The sequence below is a fragment of the Myxocyprinus asiaticus genome, chromosome 19 (genome assembly GCF_019703515.2).
Source record: "Myxocyprinus asiaticus isolate MX2 ecotype Aquarium Trade chromosome 19, UBuf_Myxa_2, whole genome shotgun sequence".
NCBI lineage: Eukaryota > Metazoa > Chordata > Actinopteri > Cypriniformes > Catostomidae > Myxocyprinus > Myxocyprinus asiaticus.
The window spans coordinates 22,473,375-22,491,757 of record NC_059362.1 but is presented as its reverse complement, the minus strand read 5'-3'; the positions used below and the strand labels follow the sequence as shown (position 1 = coordinate 22,491,757).

Below are 18,383 nucleotides of genomic sequence, written 5' to 3'. Positions count from 1 at the left end.
TATTCCTTTAAGCAGTTGTCCATCTCTATTACTCAGCTCTTGTAGGCTAATTGTAATTAGAGCTTGAATTTAAAAGTCAGAACCCCAGACTTAATTTAGGCCCAACTATACAAAAGTATAACAAAGAATAGAAAAAGAATGCAGGTTAAAAATACAAATAGGCCTACTGGCATTATAGGTGCAAAATTGGCATTACATCATTACTACTACAGTTTATCTTAGAAACAGGCACTTTGAAACACAGTTGTTAGGAGATGTATTCCTGTCACCTAGAGCAGAAGGAAATTAATCAAAGGATTTTTTTTTTTTTTCTCTCTCTCTCTCTCTTCTTAAATGGGCTAATTTTCCCGTTGAATTATGAAAGTAATAGGTAGGTAACACTCTGTGCAAGTACCCGACGGCTTAAATCCTAAATCCTTCCACGTGGCCCGGCTAGTCGTGGCAATTAGAGCTAATTACAGACTCATAAAGACTCTCATTTGTGGCATTACTTAATAGACAATGAAATTTTTATAGTGAAGAATTATGGGGAAAAAATAGGCCTAATATTGAAGACTGGACGGTATGATGCGGGCGCGCGCCTCGAATCACTCTGCATGGTCGGTCTCTCTCTCTCTCTCTCTCTCTCTCTCTCTCTCTCTCTCTCTCTCTCTCTTTATCATGCCTCATTCGCCGCGTTTCCTCCATTACAACAATTACAGCCAGGATGACAGATGTGTTTGTTTTTTTCGCCTCTCTATTCAGCCCAATTTAAAGTCATATTTTACCTCGTTTAGAAATAAGACATGCCGCTGATTTTAGCAATTAAATGATATTGAAAGCAAAGCACACAGTGGCATTAGCACTAACTGCTGATATGAAATCGTCATTACGGCGCTTGACCTTTGCCCTCAATCATCATTAGTACTTTCAGTTCTATCATACATCCATAAAAGCCGCACCGAATGAGGGCTCGTTTTACTGTTGCATGTTATTCATAAGCTCAGGTGTCGGGTCTGTAAATGAATGTGAGCAGAGATAATTGCAGCCTACATGCACAGGCCGTATGGTTCTTTCAGACTGACAGCATTACTTTCACTGAGGTCTGTAGACAAGCTTTGACGAGGTTAAGTCTGGGTAGAGGGTAAAATAGGGTCCGATGCCATACCTACCGTTCTGGGGAGACTTGACCTCGCCCGCGCCACTGGCCTCCACGCGCTGTGTCTTGAGGTCTGAAGGTATTCGCGCACAGATGAAAGCGGAAGCTCAACCCGCTGCTGACCCGCCGAGAGATCAAACCCGCTTATTATTGTCACAAGATGAGGGATTAACGCATTTCTGAAATAGCTGGCTGTTTATTCACTCCAAGACCTCCACAATAAACACTTTCTAATTGAATCCTAATCGCTATCAAATTGCAAGCGCCCTGGCTCCACTGAGATTCATAAATCTTTAATTCCCGGCCGTTAGATGTTGTCCACATAGACCCAAGTGAACCAAGATGAGTTTATTCGATTTTACACAAAGTTTCAGTTTCACTTTTTGTCTAAATGAAAAAGTTTTTATTATTATTATTATTATTATTATTATTATTATTATTATTTTTTTTTTTTTTTTTTTTTTTTTTTTTTACAAACAATCGGCCTACTTGGCAAAAAAAAATAAAATAAAAAAAATAAAAAAAATAAGTAAGTTAACTGCAGTCACATCGTACAAGCATAGCCCGTTAATTGTTATATTCTCCACTGGTAAACACTGATTTCCATTGCGGATATTTGAAAGTTCTTAAATGCATTCAAATAACCGTTTAAGTTATTTGCAGCTTTATTTTGGAATCCTTTTGGAATATAGATGGATACACATCTTTTAAGATGTTTAGGATACATAGTTGCTATTAAGTTTAAAGTTATAGGTTTATATAATGAAAGATTTTCTTGATAAATACACAAGGGCATCAGTCAATGATATATACAATAATCATTGTGATTTCAAGTAAGATTGACCGTTTACCACGCCGTGAAGTACGTGCGTAAGCAATTTGAGAAATATACCTTTCTTCAATATCATAAGAATATGAATCTTTATCAGACTTGCGGTATATAATAGCAGGAAGGTGTTTGGCGTAACTGTTGATATCTCAGTTGCCAGTAGCTCTCCAGTACTTAATAGAGCTGTTTGCCTGCCTATGTTGAGGAGCGGATCTGGGAGCAAACCGGACTAGATGGGCAAAGATTTGATTGGAGGCACGCATGGGCATCACGTGTCTCGGGACACTAGAGGTACTAAAGCCCCTAGGCCGTGAGCGCACGTGGGTGACGTTAAGGCCGGCCCTCTCCGGGGTCTCTTTTGTTGAACTATCAAACATAAGCCAGCTCCCGTGGGCTTTAGAACAGTGTTAAGACCACTGTGTACTGCGCAACCCCATCAGTGTGGTATCTCTGCTGGTCAGCATCAGCATCTTGTGTAGCCAGGAGCAATCATGTCGAGGTCTTTCTACGTAGACTCTTTGATTATCAAGGATCCTGTGCGCCCTGCTCTGAGCGAGCATACGAGTCAAGATTTTCTCATCCCTATCAGCATGCACTCTCCCGGCGTGATGAGCGTGACTGCACCTGTTTGCCCGTCCCGGAAGACCGGCACTTTCTGTGTCTGCCCGCTCTGCGTCACCTCGCATATCCACTCTCACCGGGGCGGAATCCCACTACTGAAGGGACAGGGCTTCTCCGCCGGTGACGTGACTTTCTGTCAGAGGGTAGCACACCAACAGAGCACCGCGTTAGCTCACCCGGGACATGGACACGCGCCTGTCTGCACGCCCACAAGCTACAGCGTCACTGACCCTCGGAGGTATCACTGTCTCTCTCTAGGTGAGTGAGTGCGCACGCATACACCTTTTCCTCCTTATCACGAGGCGCGTGAACTTTGACTATTTGACGCTGAAAACCAATTATGAACAGTGCAAAAAAAAAAAAAAAAAAAAAAAAAAAAAATCATAAACATATTGACCAGCAGTTTACAGCACACTGACATCTCCATATTAGAAATATTTTAATCACTACAAAAGTGAACTGGTGTATTAACAGCATTAATGAAATCCTTCAGCAAAATGTATACACTTTTTGTTTAAACAGTTTTTGTCTCTCTTTGTCTTTAGGTGCGTCTGATAACAGTCACATACAGAACGGCAAACGGATGCGCACCGCCTTCACCAGCACTCAGCTTCTTGAGTTGGAGCGCGAATTCTCATCTAACATGTACCTGTCGCGCTTACGCAGGATCGAAATCGCAACGTATTTAAACTTGTCAGAGAAACAGGTAAAAATATGGTTCCAAAACCGCCGCGTTAAACACAAGAAAGAAGGCAAAGGTACGCAGCGAAGTGCGCATGCAGGATGCAAATGCTCAGGAAATCACACACACTATCCGCGCTCAGAAGACGAAGAATCCCTGTCACCTGTCTCAGTCACAGAGGAGAAGGAGACTTCGCCCGTTTAGGGCCGACAGGAACATCACTTACTTAAATTTGATACCACACATTGCACATTTCAACGACTGAATTTAAGGGACGATGTCTTTCCATCTTTCCATTACCCAGAAAGTATGGATGTTTACTGTCAATTCATCCATGTTTGCTCTCAAAAAATCGTTTTACTGCGACCCTTACCTGTCAATTGTTTAAATATTCTTATCTTGCTGCATTATGTGACAGATTGTAAAATGATAATTAAGTGAAATAACGATTTACAGTCTATTTGAAGTAAAAATGCTGTTGAAATTGTTCAAAATGACCACTGGCAAGCTGTCACCCCTGTTCTTTTAAGGGTAGGCCTTTGTTGGACATATTCAGTGTTGGAGATGAGAAAATATTTCCTGTGTGATATATTGTAAATATGCAGACTGTTAATCTGTTCTAGACTACTGAGTTTGTTTTCACCTGAATTTGATGTGCATATTAAATAAAATGTGTATATTTGTATTTATTTAAAAATAAATAAAATGTCATGTGTAACCTACATGCGTTCTGGATCTTATTGATTACCATACACACTGGAACTAAAATAAACCTGTTCAAATTGGCAGAAAATAAAACCATTCCAATACACAATTCTTCATGTAAGCTACATATCAAATACAAGTTGTTACGTGCATTTTACGTAAGTAGATATTTAAATATAGTAAAGTGTGGATCACATGAAATGAATATTTAATTGACAGCTTTCCCCTGATTAAGACTGAGTTGGGCGTTGCATTATAAAGTTTGTCAATACGGAGGTGACAAGTGGAGAAAAAGTGTGTGCCATGTTTAAGGCGACTTTCTGAATAGGCCTTATCACATGTCTGTAACACACACTGGAATTCAAGATCATCAATTTATTGGCGCAATTAATATTCGATATGCATAGAGAACTTTTTGTGAGACAGAATACAACATTTTAAGTTTTTTATTTTTTGTGTTAACAAGTGAGCAATTTTAAAGGTGTATTAACAAGACGCCAAACAGAATTTTACCAACAAGAACATTTCTTTTCATATAAAACACCACAAAGCCTTCTGGCACATCGAACAGTTTTCAAAGACGACACAAGAGCACTCCGTTAAAAGGTTCCTTAAACGTTCCGCATATAACTAGTCATTTACAGCCTAAATTTCAGTTCACGTTGGCATTTCTGTTGTTTTATTATTGTGAAAACCTTGAGAATTTTGTTCAAAGTCATAAGGGCAAATAACAAGTCATTACCAAAGTCTGTATTTTAGGCCTGCTTTTTAAGTTTTGCAGCAAAGTGTGAAAACTGAATTAAAGTCGAACTGACGACAGGTTCAAACTTCAAAGTGAAAACCCCAATGCGTTCATTGCACTCATTTGATTGAGTAAGCCAAACAAGTTCCCCCAATTCCATTGAGAACTGTTTAATTCAATCTCAACCTTGTACGTACAGTAGGCTATCACTAATGCATTAGAAGATATATCTTCAATTATTTTCCACACTCAAAAATTATTTTAGCCTATTTTTATAACAGTATATCATTTTTCATATCAAAATTCCATCAAATTGTATTGTGTAATGTTTGATTAAATTACTACACTTAAAATATCCTATTTATTTTATTTTATTTTATTTTATTAAAGATTACTCAGTTAAATTTGTCGGAATTTTGTTATGAAATTGAAATGTGTAAATCTTTTTTTTGTTTTTTTTTTGAGTGCAGTGTTCTTCTCATATATTCGCTACAAAAGGCTTAAAGAGGAGAATTTGTATCTCACAGGCCAGGTGATAGGCTACTCAGTTATGCGTCGCCTGATCTCCAGGCCCCTATTCTGTGTCTTTTCAAGAAACCGTTGTCCCCCTGTTAAGTAAATCCGAAAAGAAGTTTAATTGCACTTTTTTGTCCCACGTTGGTTGCTTATGTAGCAATTCCTTCAATGCGACAGAGGAAAGAAAGCTACGCAGAGCTGGCCAAAGGCTTTGACAGGTTAGATTGTCCTGCCAGGAACCCGCATTTAGCCGGCGGACCCCCGACGGCGTCGAGCTCAAGGCCTTTCACGAGACGTCTACAGGGTTCCTCCGCGCGCGAGAAAACGATTTAGTCACTGTTTCATTAGGCACTATTTGAACGTTTCAACTTGGGGCAAATTGAAGGGGCATGCTGAATATTGAGGGATTACGTAGGAGGGGTGATAGGAAATTAGCGAACGCTTAATTTAACTCGTGTTCCGTCAGAGTTTGGGATAGATTCCTAATTGAGAGGGAAAGCAGGTGAAAATTTGGTCCCACGCAGGTCCTTTCAGAGGGGGAATAAATGGCCTCCTTTCACGTCTCGCTTCACGATCATATATTATCGAGGGAAGGCACCTAATGAATATATATTGAATTTCTTATTAATCGAATTAGACTTTACCCCTCGCAGGTGTGTGAGAGAAAGACCGCCCGACAAAAGAGTTTGCAGCCGGTTCGGGACTGACTCCCGTTTTTCACACATGGCACGGCTGACCCCGGACACTTGTCACTTTACTAATATCAGACTAATATCAAGTCTGGAGTTTGCTCATGATGATAACCACAAAATCTTCATTTTACTACTAACAATCTTAAACTAAAGGCCATTCTACAACTGTAAATGAAAATATTTATCTAAAAAAATAAAATAAATAGTAGACACAACTTAAGCTTTAGTTTTTTACTAGTCTTACTAGTTTTAATTAAGTTACCATTACTCTCTAAACCCCAAAGTTGTAATTAATAAAAAAACAAACAAGTGGCCTTAATTAAACAGTACCTGAAATGTCACATTTTGGAATCATAACTCAAATATTCTTTAAACTTTCAAGCTCCGAGTACTGCTAACTCAAAATTATCAAGTACAATATTGTGGCCATGTGGGTACCCATAAGTCCTTGTGCTTGAATTAATTATGTATTTTTGGTCAAGACAAGGGAACTTATGTAGAAATATACTAACAACTGTTATTAAAAATTGTTATATAGTTTTAATTCTAATGACTATTGTTGTTGTTTTGTTTTAGCTGGTTGATAGTTGTGATTTTTGTGAAGTCACCATGAGGGTGATTAGTGTTACCTCTGGTGAACTTGGAGTCTGTTTAATGTAAGACATTCTTCTTAACTCAAGTGTACTTTACAAAAGAGCAGATTTATGTGCACCTTAGAAGTCCTGAGGAGAATCCAATGTGCCATATGGCTAACAGAGATTCCAGTCATAATTTCCCATATACTGTATAAGACGTGCTGTAAATCAATTTAAATAAAAACAACAACATTTTAATCACAGATGAGTTGTTTACTTGTAACTAGTAAACTGTACTTAAATAATTAAGTTAAATGTACTTGAGTCAATTAAGTATGTTTACTTAGAAAAAAGTATGCAAACAGATTGCTTAAAAAATCTAAGTAAGGTCACCTAATTCAATTTTACAGCTGGCCTGGCATAACTTGCAAAATGCTTCTATTTATTATTTAGTTAGTTAGCTCTGTAGGCTAAGGAAAAGTGCATTATCTTATAATGTAGCCTATTTGTGATGTGAGGCAAGGTAAAACAATAAAGCAAGCTTTTAGTTTGTGTAATGGTATTTAATTGGTCTATCACTTGTACAGGTGGTGCAATTGAGTACTAGATGTATTAGAGAATCCGATGCCGAAAACCAAATATTAAATAGAAACTAAGTACAAATCAGCTCTCCACAGATTACGCATTGTCGCAAAATGTGCAATTACGCATGACAAAGAGCAATTAATAGTAGCCCCTTTAAAGCGCTTGCAGCTGCTTTCGCCTTGAGAGAAGTGGGGCACTCGGGCAATGAATGCCTCCCAAATCTGTTTTGTCTTCATTAGCGGAAAGCGCTTCTTTAATAGTTTAACTGCAATTTACAATGTTGAAAAACGTGGTTGATGTGACACCCTCACAGGGCTTTTCAGCATGGTTTGGGCTCGAGGACAGGCAGGGGTTCTCTGAGTGCCCGTCCAAAACCGATTGTTTCAAAGATGATGAAACTGGGAATTCTAGACACGTGTCCCATCAGTGCTGTCCATGGTGACTTAATTTAGTGGGAACTTGGTCAGCACACAATATGTCCCAAAAGCTTTTGTAAGGCTCTCTAGAATGGGCCCTTTCTGAGACGTGTCAGCTCCTCTTTAATGCGTCCCATTGTTGTACTCCTGAGCGTGCCCACTATATTATCAAGTGTGCTTAGTGGCTTTCTAAAAAGAGGTCAGCTTTGAATGAGATAATATATGATTATATTATGTCCGTCAGACAATGTTAGAGGAGAGAAGAGAATATTATTCATTACTTCGGCAAACTTATTCAGGTGGAAATCAGGGGAATCAGGGCCTCGTATAAGTGGTCCAATCGCAGTTTGATGTGGACCCCATGACAAAGTCATAAGGGCAAATAACAAGCCATTACCAAAGTCTGTATTTTAGGCCTGCTTTTTAAGTTTTGCAGCAAAAAAATTTGAAAACTGACCTAAAATAAATTAAAGTCAAACTGACGACAGGTTCAAGCTTCAAACTGAAAACCCCAATAAGTTCATTGCACTCATTTGATTGAGTAAACACGTTCCCTCATTTCCAATGAGAAATGGGATCTCCCAAAACTTGAGTATTTCAGTTCGATTAACTTGGTGTTCAAGTAGAGTGAATTTAACAGTTTAAGTTGAGTTAACTTGATGAAAGGACACTTAACTCAGATTTGCTATTTAAATTGTGTTGTTTCTACTGTCGTTAATACTTTTTATTAAATTGATTCCATTTTAGATCAAACAATAGCACAGCTGAAATAAAGATCACAACTGATTCTAGGTCAGTCATGAAATACATTTAATTATCCACAGAAATGCATATACTTACCTGCACTTCATTTGTCCATGCGCAAGCAGAACTGAAATAGGATTAATAGGGTCCAACTTGACCACAGATCACCCTAATAGTGACATCACACGAAACAACTATTTGCAACAAAACAACATATATAATACTATAAAAGAGTAAAAACATCTATGAATTCTTAATAGCAACTATTTAAATGCCCCCATATGTTCCCATATGTTTTTTAAGTCTATGGATTTAAAAAAAAAAAAAAAAAAAAAAAAAAAAAAAAAAAGATAAATAAGTTCAATGAACTTAAATATTTGAGTTATGAGCCCAAAACATGTCATTTCAAGTAATACTTAATTAAGACAACTTGATATTTCCAGTAGGCTCATGACAACTTTAGGATTTACAGTCGTTTAGCTTGAAACAACTGAATTATAGGCTGACGAAAACATTAACCTCTGTCACATGCGGGGGAGGAGAAGGAGACTGATATCTGTAATCATTAATAAGTGGCCCATAAACCACAGTGTAGCGTATATCTTGAAAACGAGCAGTTGATATTTTAACTTCACGTAGTTGTATACTCTCTCCACCAACGTCATTTTGATTGACAGCTTTATATATTAACACCCTCAATCAATCTGTCCCTGTCAGCCATAGTACTGATTAGAATATGCGGGTGAGGTGTTCCTGTACCCGTGTCATCTTGCATTGAACAAAGTGTGACACTGAACCAAACATTCGAGATATAAACGAGCTGCTGTCTTCACTGCAAAACTTCTAGATGAACAGAGTTTACAATGGGCAGACAGACGAGGCCATCACCTTGCTCTGTTGAGTCAATAAGAAAGTTGGCATTATGAATAATGGACTTTTTATCCATACTGTAACATCCACGTGACTGGCACCAGGAAAACACCTGAGGTTGCGGCCCTTAAAGGCATGTTTACGTGCACGCACACTTTAGAAGACTGTGTGAAGATCGCTTGGGTATTCGGACAGGTGTAGAGTCAAGTCCAAGATGGATTCTCTTGATATGTTATACAACGAAAACGTCGAATCTCAGACACAAGACATCTATGATCCGAACCCACCTGCGTATTGGTATTTACGAAGCACAGAGCAGGGGACGTATTATGGACCGCCAAACGCTTCACTAGACAACCGTGAGAGAGGAGTCGACGTACCCTATGAGCTGTCGACGTGTCAACACACGTTCACTGGACATTGGCATTCAACAAGCTATATCCCGGGTAAAGACCTACGCATCGACGACTGCCGTTTGACCAATGAGCCGGGCCGTGGTGTTGAGGAACCTTGGGAACAGGCCTTTCCATGGATGAGAGTTTCAAGATCTCAACCACTGTCTAAAGGTGTGTGATTTCCTAAACTGAATTCTATGTAATTATTTGGAGTGTAAATAAATAAAATCTCCCTTTGTTTCCTCTGCTGATTGTTTTAAATTAATTAGTGGGGCTGGGGCCTGTGAGAAATAATCGGAACGAATGCAGAAACACTTCACTATTCTTCCAACACATACATTTTAGGAAACTACTTCTGCAAGGACTCAGAAGGTCACAAGAGGAACCGGACCGCGTACAGCAGGGCTCAGCTTCTGGAACTGGAGAAGGAGTTTCTGTTAAACAAGTACATTTCCAGGATCCGAAGGTATGAACTGGCCACGATACTTAACCTGACGGAACGGCATATTAAAATCTGGTTCCAGAACCGGCGAATGAAGTGGAAAAAGGATGTGTCAAAGAAACACAGAGTGTTGGAAAATCAAGAAAAAGACCACAACGCCGGTTCAACGTCAAAAACATGACTTACCTAAATGTATATAACTACAAACTGTGATAAGAATGGAACCACGAACCAGAATTTGAAATCTTTTATAAATCTTTTTTTACACACAGTATAGTAATAATTGTTGAGTTGGCATTAGAATGACCGTTGATGATATATGCAGCTGGCTATTTATCTTATCTAAATTTCATATGAAATGCCCTGTAGACCTGACAATGTTCTGAATCAAAAGGTCAGTGCATTCCATTATGATTTTTATCTTATGTCTACTTCAAAATTATTATGTTGATATCTGTGTCATGAAGATTATTTTGTTTATATATCAATACACAGCCGTTTAATTTTATGTCTAAATCTATTACACATACAGCAGAAACCAAGAATATTTAAAACAGCTAATATGTGAAGTAACATTTGTAGTTTAGGGAATTCATGGTGTTTGTGTTTCTATGTATTATATCTTGTAATGTAATTTTTGATCAAATATGTTTATGATCATTTTGCATGCACATGGGATTTTAGGGTAAGATCCAACATAGTGTTATGAGAATTCGTCACAATACTAGGTGGTGGCGAATTCATACCGATTCGTACGACTCCTGCAAAAACGTACGACTTCATTCATTCAAAAACAAACGATTTATGCATAAAAAGGAACTTTTGACTTTATTCTCTACCAAAAAATTAAATAGCAACAAAACCTACCACAGTAGTTCCCTAAACACCTGTTTATCACTATGCACTGCAAAATATTCCTGATCCATGAGATCATTGGATGCAATGTCCAAAGTTTGATTTGATCTAATATTTAATCATTGTTATAAATCTTGCCACTTTATGTAGGCTAGCCAATGAAAATCCCTGACATTATCACATTTATTTTGAGGCAAAATATTTATCTGTTATTTTCAGTATTGTTCGAGGTGATTAAATCAAAAGTTTTTTTTAATAACTGTCTGAAGTGAAAGGATAGTATTTGGGCCCCTCAGTTTACGAACCGTGTCCCCAGTGTGTGTGTGTGTGTGTGTGTGTGTGTGTGTGTGTGTGTGTGTGTGTGTGTGTGTGTGTGTGTTGTGTGTGTTTGTGTTTTAAGACGCCCCGGTCTGAGCGCATTTGCTGACGCAGTTCTAGTTTGGATCCAAGGGCAGCCTTTATTTAGTATTTTGTTTTTCCTATGCGCACAGAGCAGACCCGCCTCCACCCTCTCCCATAAATATATTGCTTATATGAAAACTTTGAAACCTTCAGTATGGGATGACAGCGGGTTCCACTGTCCACACAGTCCTTGCGACCACGAGCTTCAGCACGCTGGACAGCGCGTGTTGTGAAAAGAGCGCGTCAATGTCCTCAGTAGTCTCGAAAACTGACCATTATTAGAGTATGCCTGATTACTTAACACTACTAGCTACTGCTCACCGTATCTGTTTTTAACCAATTCACATAAACAAATAGTGAGGGGTTTTTACTGTAGCTTCTGAAATGTTCTAATGTTATTTAGAAGTATTCGAGCAGTAGGGCTATATAGGCTTTACTGTATATGTGATGGTATTTGTACGGAGCCTCTACTGAAATCTATAATTTGCTAAAATGTTTACAGCAGAGCCCATTTTCTTTCACATTTTTCACAGTAGGTCATTTCTGATGTTTTATATGTTTTGTTATTGGACCCCTAGTTTAAATTTACTTCAGATGTTTCACTTGTTTACCTTTGGGATGAGTCAATCAACCACACTAACACCTATGTAGCAATTTTCCAATTACCCTGCGACTGTAAAGGCTACCAATAGGGTTGGCAAGTTATTTAAGTTCAGGCCTACTGTAAAAGAATAATGGAAATGAAATTAAAATAATTATTTTAGTGTTTGAATTTAGTGTTATTTTGTATTTCACTTTGCTATTGATTAATTGTTTCACTTGACTGTAGGTGGTGATATTGATTTATGAACGGCATTTGTTGCTTGATGTTTTTCAGATCGCCATTTATTTGTGTCAGATATGTGTTGATGATGTGTTCATGATTATATTATGGTTCATATACTGTGATAAAATGGACTGTATGTTTACATCTCATATTATTGTATTAATGTGTACTCAGTCCTATCTGGTGAACTCTTTATGTATGTGATTCTAGTTGGTGATATGGACCTATGAAAGGCACTAGTTGCTTGACATATTGGACCACTTCACACATGCACTAAGATGTCCTGTCAAATTAATGAGCTTGTTAAGTAATTCATGAGAGAATCATGTTTGTTGAGTGTTCCAATTAACTGTGATTAAAAGTTAATGTCCACACCAGGAAACCATCAGACTTTTAAATGGCAAGTAGGCCAGCATCACATATGCTGTGCCAAAGGAATAGCCACAAACTTCCACCAAATGTAATCTCTCTCTCTCTCTCTCTCTCTCTCTCTCTCTCTCTCTCTCTCTCTCTCTCTCTCTCTCTCTCTCTCTCTCTAACTCTGTCACTTACATTTCTGTTAACCTAACAAAAATGTGCTTCATGTGGTAACATCTAAATTAACTGGTCTCATTTATGTCAAAAAATATTATCTAAAATCACTGAATCAAACTTAATGCATTAGGTTACACCAACAAAACTCATTTTAAGGGTTAGATCCAACATAGACACGAGAATTCGTCACAATACTACAATGTGGCATTACACTATGTAACACAATTTTTGTTCCTGGGTAGTAAGTGTTATTTCCTAATTGCTTATGCTTCAAAAGTATAGAAAATGGCTATTATTCCCCACAAACTTTGCTTTTGTGACCAGGACAGTGATATTTTGAAATGAGAAAACGGGTGAATTTGTGTCTTTTTGTTCACAAAATTTCAGAAAAAAACAACATATGAATCCAAATTAACATAAATAAAGTAATACAAAAATGACTACAAAAGATTTAGAAGTGAGTAGTTTTTCGAGATTTACGATTATACTGTAAATCACTTTCACGAATCAGCCCCCAAATGTACTCATTATACTTCAAGGCAACCAGCAAAGTCTTGATGCTGTTGTAATCCTCTTTAAGGTGCACAGAGTGAGCCAGGGGAAGAGATGGGTACTTGTTACTATTATGGAGCAGCATGGCTTTGAGGCTCCTGGATGAGCTGTCAATGAAGAGGCGCCACTCATTCTGGTTACAGGCGATTCCGATTGCCTCGAACAGACTGGTTACACTGTGGCAGAAGCAGAGCCCATCTTGACGGGTGAAGAAGCTGGAGAAAGGTTGGTGACGCTTCCACTGATCTGCGACTTGCACACTTTCATCCAACAAGTTCCACTGCTTGAGCTCAGACGTCAAAAGCTCGGCACTGGACTTGGTGAGACCAAGATCTCTAATCTAATCAAGTTGTTGAGGTCTTTTTGGTTGGAGTAGTATGGGTTTCTCTCCTCAGCTCCACATCTGAAATTGTCATCTGGATCTACAACGTCTTCCTTGCTCTCTGACTTGCTGCTCTCTTCTAAAGACGGCTGCTCTCTCTCCGGAGGAGTGGGTACAGGGAGCTTATGGCAGTGTGGCACCGGGCGATAGATGAAGGAAGGTCCGGATACGTGATAGCAGGTGCATTCTTGCCAGTCCGACATCTGAAAGGGTTCGCCATGCAGAAGTAGCAGTTGCTGAGTGGTCAGTGGGTTCTTGCAAAACCTTGGGATAGCGAACTTCATGGCTCTTTTTTCCTCTCTGTACCATCCTACAAAAATACATTTATTTCACCCATGACTAATGTGTAAGAGATTCTCACAACATTTTTCATATATGATATAATTTTTCAATAACATTGAAAATTGTAAAATATTTTAAAATTAAAAACTTTTACTATTGTAAAATTAACACATTTTATAACATAAAATTCCAAGCAACAATTGTCCGTGAGTTTTTTTGCAGTGCTCGCAGGTGAAATGAGGTGCCCAGGGTTTGTCTTGATCCCCGACAGGCATGCCGAAATATGCCTTGTAGGCCTCACACATCTTAGCAGATGCTTCCACGGAGTACTTTTTCCCTCTTATCTTGATAAATTGGCCGCAGACATAGCAAAATGCATCTGCCGGATGCTTGCAGCCTCTTGATGCCATCTCAGAAAAATGCAGATATGTATCCACTTAGGCAGCTAGAACTAAACTGAACTGGTGGGCTTAAGGCCCCTGTATTTATACACTATTTATATTACTGGAAAATTCTAGAAAGTTCTAGAAGTTACTCCAATTTTACTCAGCACTGAATCTATTTGGAATGTTCTGGAAAATAGGTAAATTTCAAAATTTCAATTTCCTGGTCACAAAAGCAAAGTTTGTGGGGAATAATAGCCATTTTCTATACTTCTGAGGCATAAGCAATTAGGAAATAACACTTACTAACCAGCAACCAAAAAAAAAAACATTTGTTACACAGTGTTATCACATTTATTTTGAGACAAAATACTTATTTGTTATTTTCAGTTTTGTTTGAGGTGATTAAATCAGTTCTTTTTTAATAACTGTCCAATAAGTAAAATGACAGTATTTGGGGTAAAAAGCCCCCGTATTTATTCTTAAGTGTGGGAGAGATTTGTTATAAAAAATATTCAAATTGGGCTCGCATTGACTGATCCAATCACAATGGAGATTATTTTGTTTATAGAGTACTTGTGATGTTATGAAATGCCAAATGTGATTAAAATTATCAGGAAATGGTGCACCCTTTTCTAGTTATTCTGAATAAGCATTATCTTAATTGGTTACCAAAAAAAGCATCTTGCTCTCTCAAAACTATTTGCCTAAGTTGACAAATTTGCACTATAACAATTGTCCCTATATCTACACAATATCGCCAATACCTTCCTTTTACCCCAAGTGTGGGGGCCTTTTAAAAAAATTATTAGAATAATTTTAATCAATACAACCTTATTATTTTTCTTTTCAAACAATTTATGTTGCTCCATCCTTATTCCATAAAGTTACATTTATTTGTTCAATCTTGATACACTTAGTGACCAGAAAAAATAAAATTTTCCTTAAGGTGTGCCTTTAGCCCTGTTGTACCCTTCAATAACACACGTTTGGAACCCAGAAGTGTCGCAAAATTCAGTATTACTACTCAGGCCTTTTAACATTAATATCATGGTTATGTTTATGCTCAGGGTAGGGTAAGGTGTTAAACTCAGATCAGGTAGAAATAGCTCCTTAGGGTAACAATGCAAGGTTACTTTTACAGTGTACACACACATACACCATACACACACACACACACAACGCCCAATGTCAAAATGTCAAACCTCAAATCATTGTTGTTATTACACACTTTATAAGCAGCAATTCATGTTAATAAAGTTAAATTAATTTGTTCTAATGTGGTTTATACTTTGAGTCCATTTTTATCACTCCTAGGGGAGCCTAAATTATCTTTCTCTCGCATACTGAATAAACTAGAGTTGAAAGGAAAGACTGATGTATATCTACTGCACCGATGGACAAATACGCCACCATGTGGTTGTATCTTTGAATGCTTCCTCTTGGCGTCAAACACTGAGAGAGGGGGTAGTCTGAAGTGCTGATGTCCCATCACTGACACAAAGATTATTGCTCATGCTCACGCACTCGTCCCATATCGGACATTCTCCTCAATTTAAATGAGAAATTCTGAACAATCGTCTTTAAGTGAAATAATATGGAATAAAAACAGTCACCTTCACCAACTCGTCTTCTGAATTATTATTGAGAACGAACAAAAGTTTGTCGATCGATTTGTTAATGATGGATTATTAATACAATTCACCATTTTAAAAAAGCACCCTACAGTTATACATTAAACTTTGAGGCAGTCATATGCAGTTATTCTGAATAATTAACAAACTGTGGATATGTCTATATGCCTGTGAAATACCTTAAAAGTCACATAGCGTAGAAATCTTAAGAAAAAAGAACTTCCAGTCGAATTAGAGCTGCATAATTGCGCGTATTGAGACATTTGTTTGCTCACTTAAATGCTTTTAAATTGTTCCAAGCTAAAGCACCGATCAAGGCATGCTATTTCTGAAGGCTTCGACCAATTTTAGTCTCAGAGATTAGAGTCCTTTGTTTCAAGAACAAGGGACTCTGTTCTTTTGAGCGCCCTGGCGGCACAAACATGTGGAAATAATTGTACCGAGCGACTGGAGATGTGTGTTTCCCTGCGAGTGTGACGTTCCTCTGAACCGGCTGCAGAAAATACGGAGAGGGCTAGAGGGGGGCCAAGCCTGCCCCGGGGCTTCACTCACCACATACCGGGTCAGTCATCTGCGCAAAGAGCTGCGAAACGCCGTGTGCAGGGACACGTTGTGTAATTCATAATGAGCCATTATCTGCAGGCTGGGATTTCTTTGAGAAAGGCTGATGGGCAAACATTTTCATTCAGTGAAAATGTAGCTACACATCTTTCAGAAATCAACTGCAGACAGTGCAAATGATCGCACAACTCCATATGATGCTCATATTAAATGAGTCCTTATGTCTTAAATGTTATTTATATGTTAAAAAAAAAAAAAAAAAAAAAAAAAAAACAGTTGAGAGACGCGCACTGAAATGAATTTGTTCCTTATGTTAGAGCGCCCCCTGCAAACGTCACTACATGCGTTGGACGGGCCCCTATTTTGCCATTCTCTCTGCTAAATGGACCGCTTCACAGTCAGACTGCAGCTTACTTATCTGAAAGACTCAGGCATTAATCATTTTATATTTAGAGCCCTATACTTGATCTAACATCAGAAATTGCAGGACAAACACCGACAATTTAAATGTTGCAGAAATTCTTGTAATTCCAGAAATGAGCATAAATGAATAGGTCAAATAGCTGAAACAATAAGGCCGACATTTAAAGTTAAATCCCGAAGTGCTATCATGTAAAAGCTGGACATGATGAGAGCGCAATGGCAATGTTAATCGAGTTACTGAATGTAATCTGTCCATTCCCAATTTATTTATTTATTTATTTATTTTTTATTTCATGCTTGGACTACATAAAGCCTCTATCAAAACACTTTAAATGGGTCACTTGACTTCACTGTCCCAGCAAAAATATCCCTTTATTCAAAAAGCGGCCCTTTTACACTTACAAAAACATATGGTCCTTTTCTTCCCAACTAAACCTCTTTTCATGCACCTCCTTCCGAACTGCAGAGCACGGAGAAATCTGACTCCTTTTTGAAATTGCAGTTTGACTCTTATTTTGAAAGGACGCCTGGGGCAGAGGGAGAGGAGGGGCCGTTTCCTGAGAGTTATTTACTTTGAGCCAGATGATTAGTTCTCTGGGAAGGATGGACTGTAACATTGAATCAATTACAGGTCAGTGTTGCAGAGGCGCATTTGTGTGAGCGGCCGTAGTGCGGGACGGAGGAGCACAGCACAAGGGAGAGGATTACTACTGCTTTGAGGACCCTTGGGCTGATTAGAGTATTTTACAAGAGCTTTGCCACTGATTTAACCTATTCTTTCATTAAGGAGAACAACCAAAAGGATTAAGAAAAGGTATTGTATGTTTAAATTGGTTTAGTTAGGATAATTAGTTTCCTTTGTATTTCTTTCGTGCAAAGTTTCCTACAGACGTTCTGAAACATTTAAACCTTTAAGTATAGGCAATTACTGCACTTTTTCAGGAATGGACTAATTTAAGATGGTCTTTTATTTAATTTTGAGCAGATGCGTTATTAAATTAATTAGGCTAGTTGTAGCAGGCAGCCTTATTATTTCTGAAACGATCAGTAAAAAGAAAAAACAAAAACACGCACACACAAAAAAACTGGATTTTAACATTCAAAGCCATTCCTTTTTCAACAAGCAAAATAATTTGACTTTCAGAAGATACGTGGATTTTAATTACGCTTACAGTGGACACATAAATCATTCGTTTCATAGGGAAAAAAGTGCTTTTTCGAAGCTTGATTTTTCGGCACTTTTATTTCGAACGGGATTACAGACCTTTTTTCCCCCAAGGATCCGCAATGTCACCGTTAACTCAAAACCTGAATCTCAGTTTGAGCCCATGCAGGCGCGCAGCTGGGGGTGTCTCATCCCGTGGAGTGGCGCAGCTCTGGAATCTAATGGCAAACACATTTCAGATGGGATTTCGACTTTGGGAAGTCGTTTGCCTCCTAATATTGGAATTGGATGCTCATGATGACCATACTGGAATACCGTACATCTTGGATTAATTTGTGGGACTCAAATGTGTTTATTTTGTTTATTGTGGGATGTTGGAGTCAAATCACAGATTATAGAAAAACTTCTTTGGCGCCTTCCGCCACCAAGAAT

At 38.2% G+C, this 18,383-nt stretch overlaps 3 protein-coding genes across 4 annotated transcripts in view; all 3 read left to right on the top strand.

Moving 5' to 3' along the window:
- The first annotated feature begins 2,394 nt into the window (after positions 1 to 2,394).
- On the top strand, positions 2,395 to 3,959 carry gsx2 (GS homeobox 2). The gene is made up of 2 exons (XM_051645159.1): positions 2,395 to 2,846; positions 3,134 to 3,959. The coding sequence occupies exons 1-2, from the start codon at positions 2,459 to 2,461 to the stop codon at positions 3,472 to 3,474; spliced, it is 729 nt and encodes a 242-aa protein (XP_051501119.1). The 5' UTR covers positions 2,395 to 2,458; the 3' UTR covers positions 3,475 to 3,959.
- Positions 3,960 to 9,329: 5,370 nt separating this feature from the next.
- Positions 9,330 to 10,133, top strand: LOC127409946 (pancreas/duodenum homeobox protein 1-like). Its single transcript, XM_051644938.1, has 2 exons — positions 9,330 to 9,681; positions 9,856 to 10,133. The coding sequence occupies exons 1-2, from the start codon at positions 9,330 to 9,332 to the stop codon at positions 10,131 to 10,133; spliced, it is 630 nt and encodes a 209-aa protein (XP_051500898.1).
- Positions 10,134 to 17,412: 7,279 nt separating this feature from the next.
- Positions 17,413 to 18,383, top strand: part of pdgfra (platelet-derived growth factor receptor, alpha polypeptide) — a 34,098-nt gene continuing 33,127 nt past the window's right edge. For both annotated transcript variants that reach the window (XM_051645333.1, XM_051645332.1), the window contains exon 1: positions 17,413 to 17,600. The gene's annotated coding sequence lies outside the window, so the exon portion shown is untranslated. The remainder of the gene's footprint in view (positions 17,601 to 18,383) is intronic.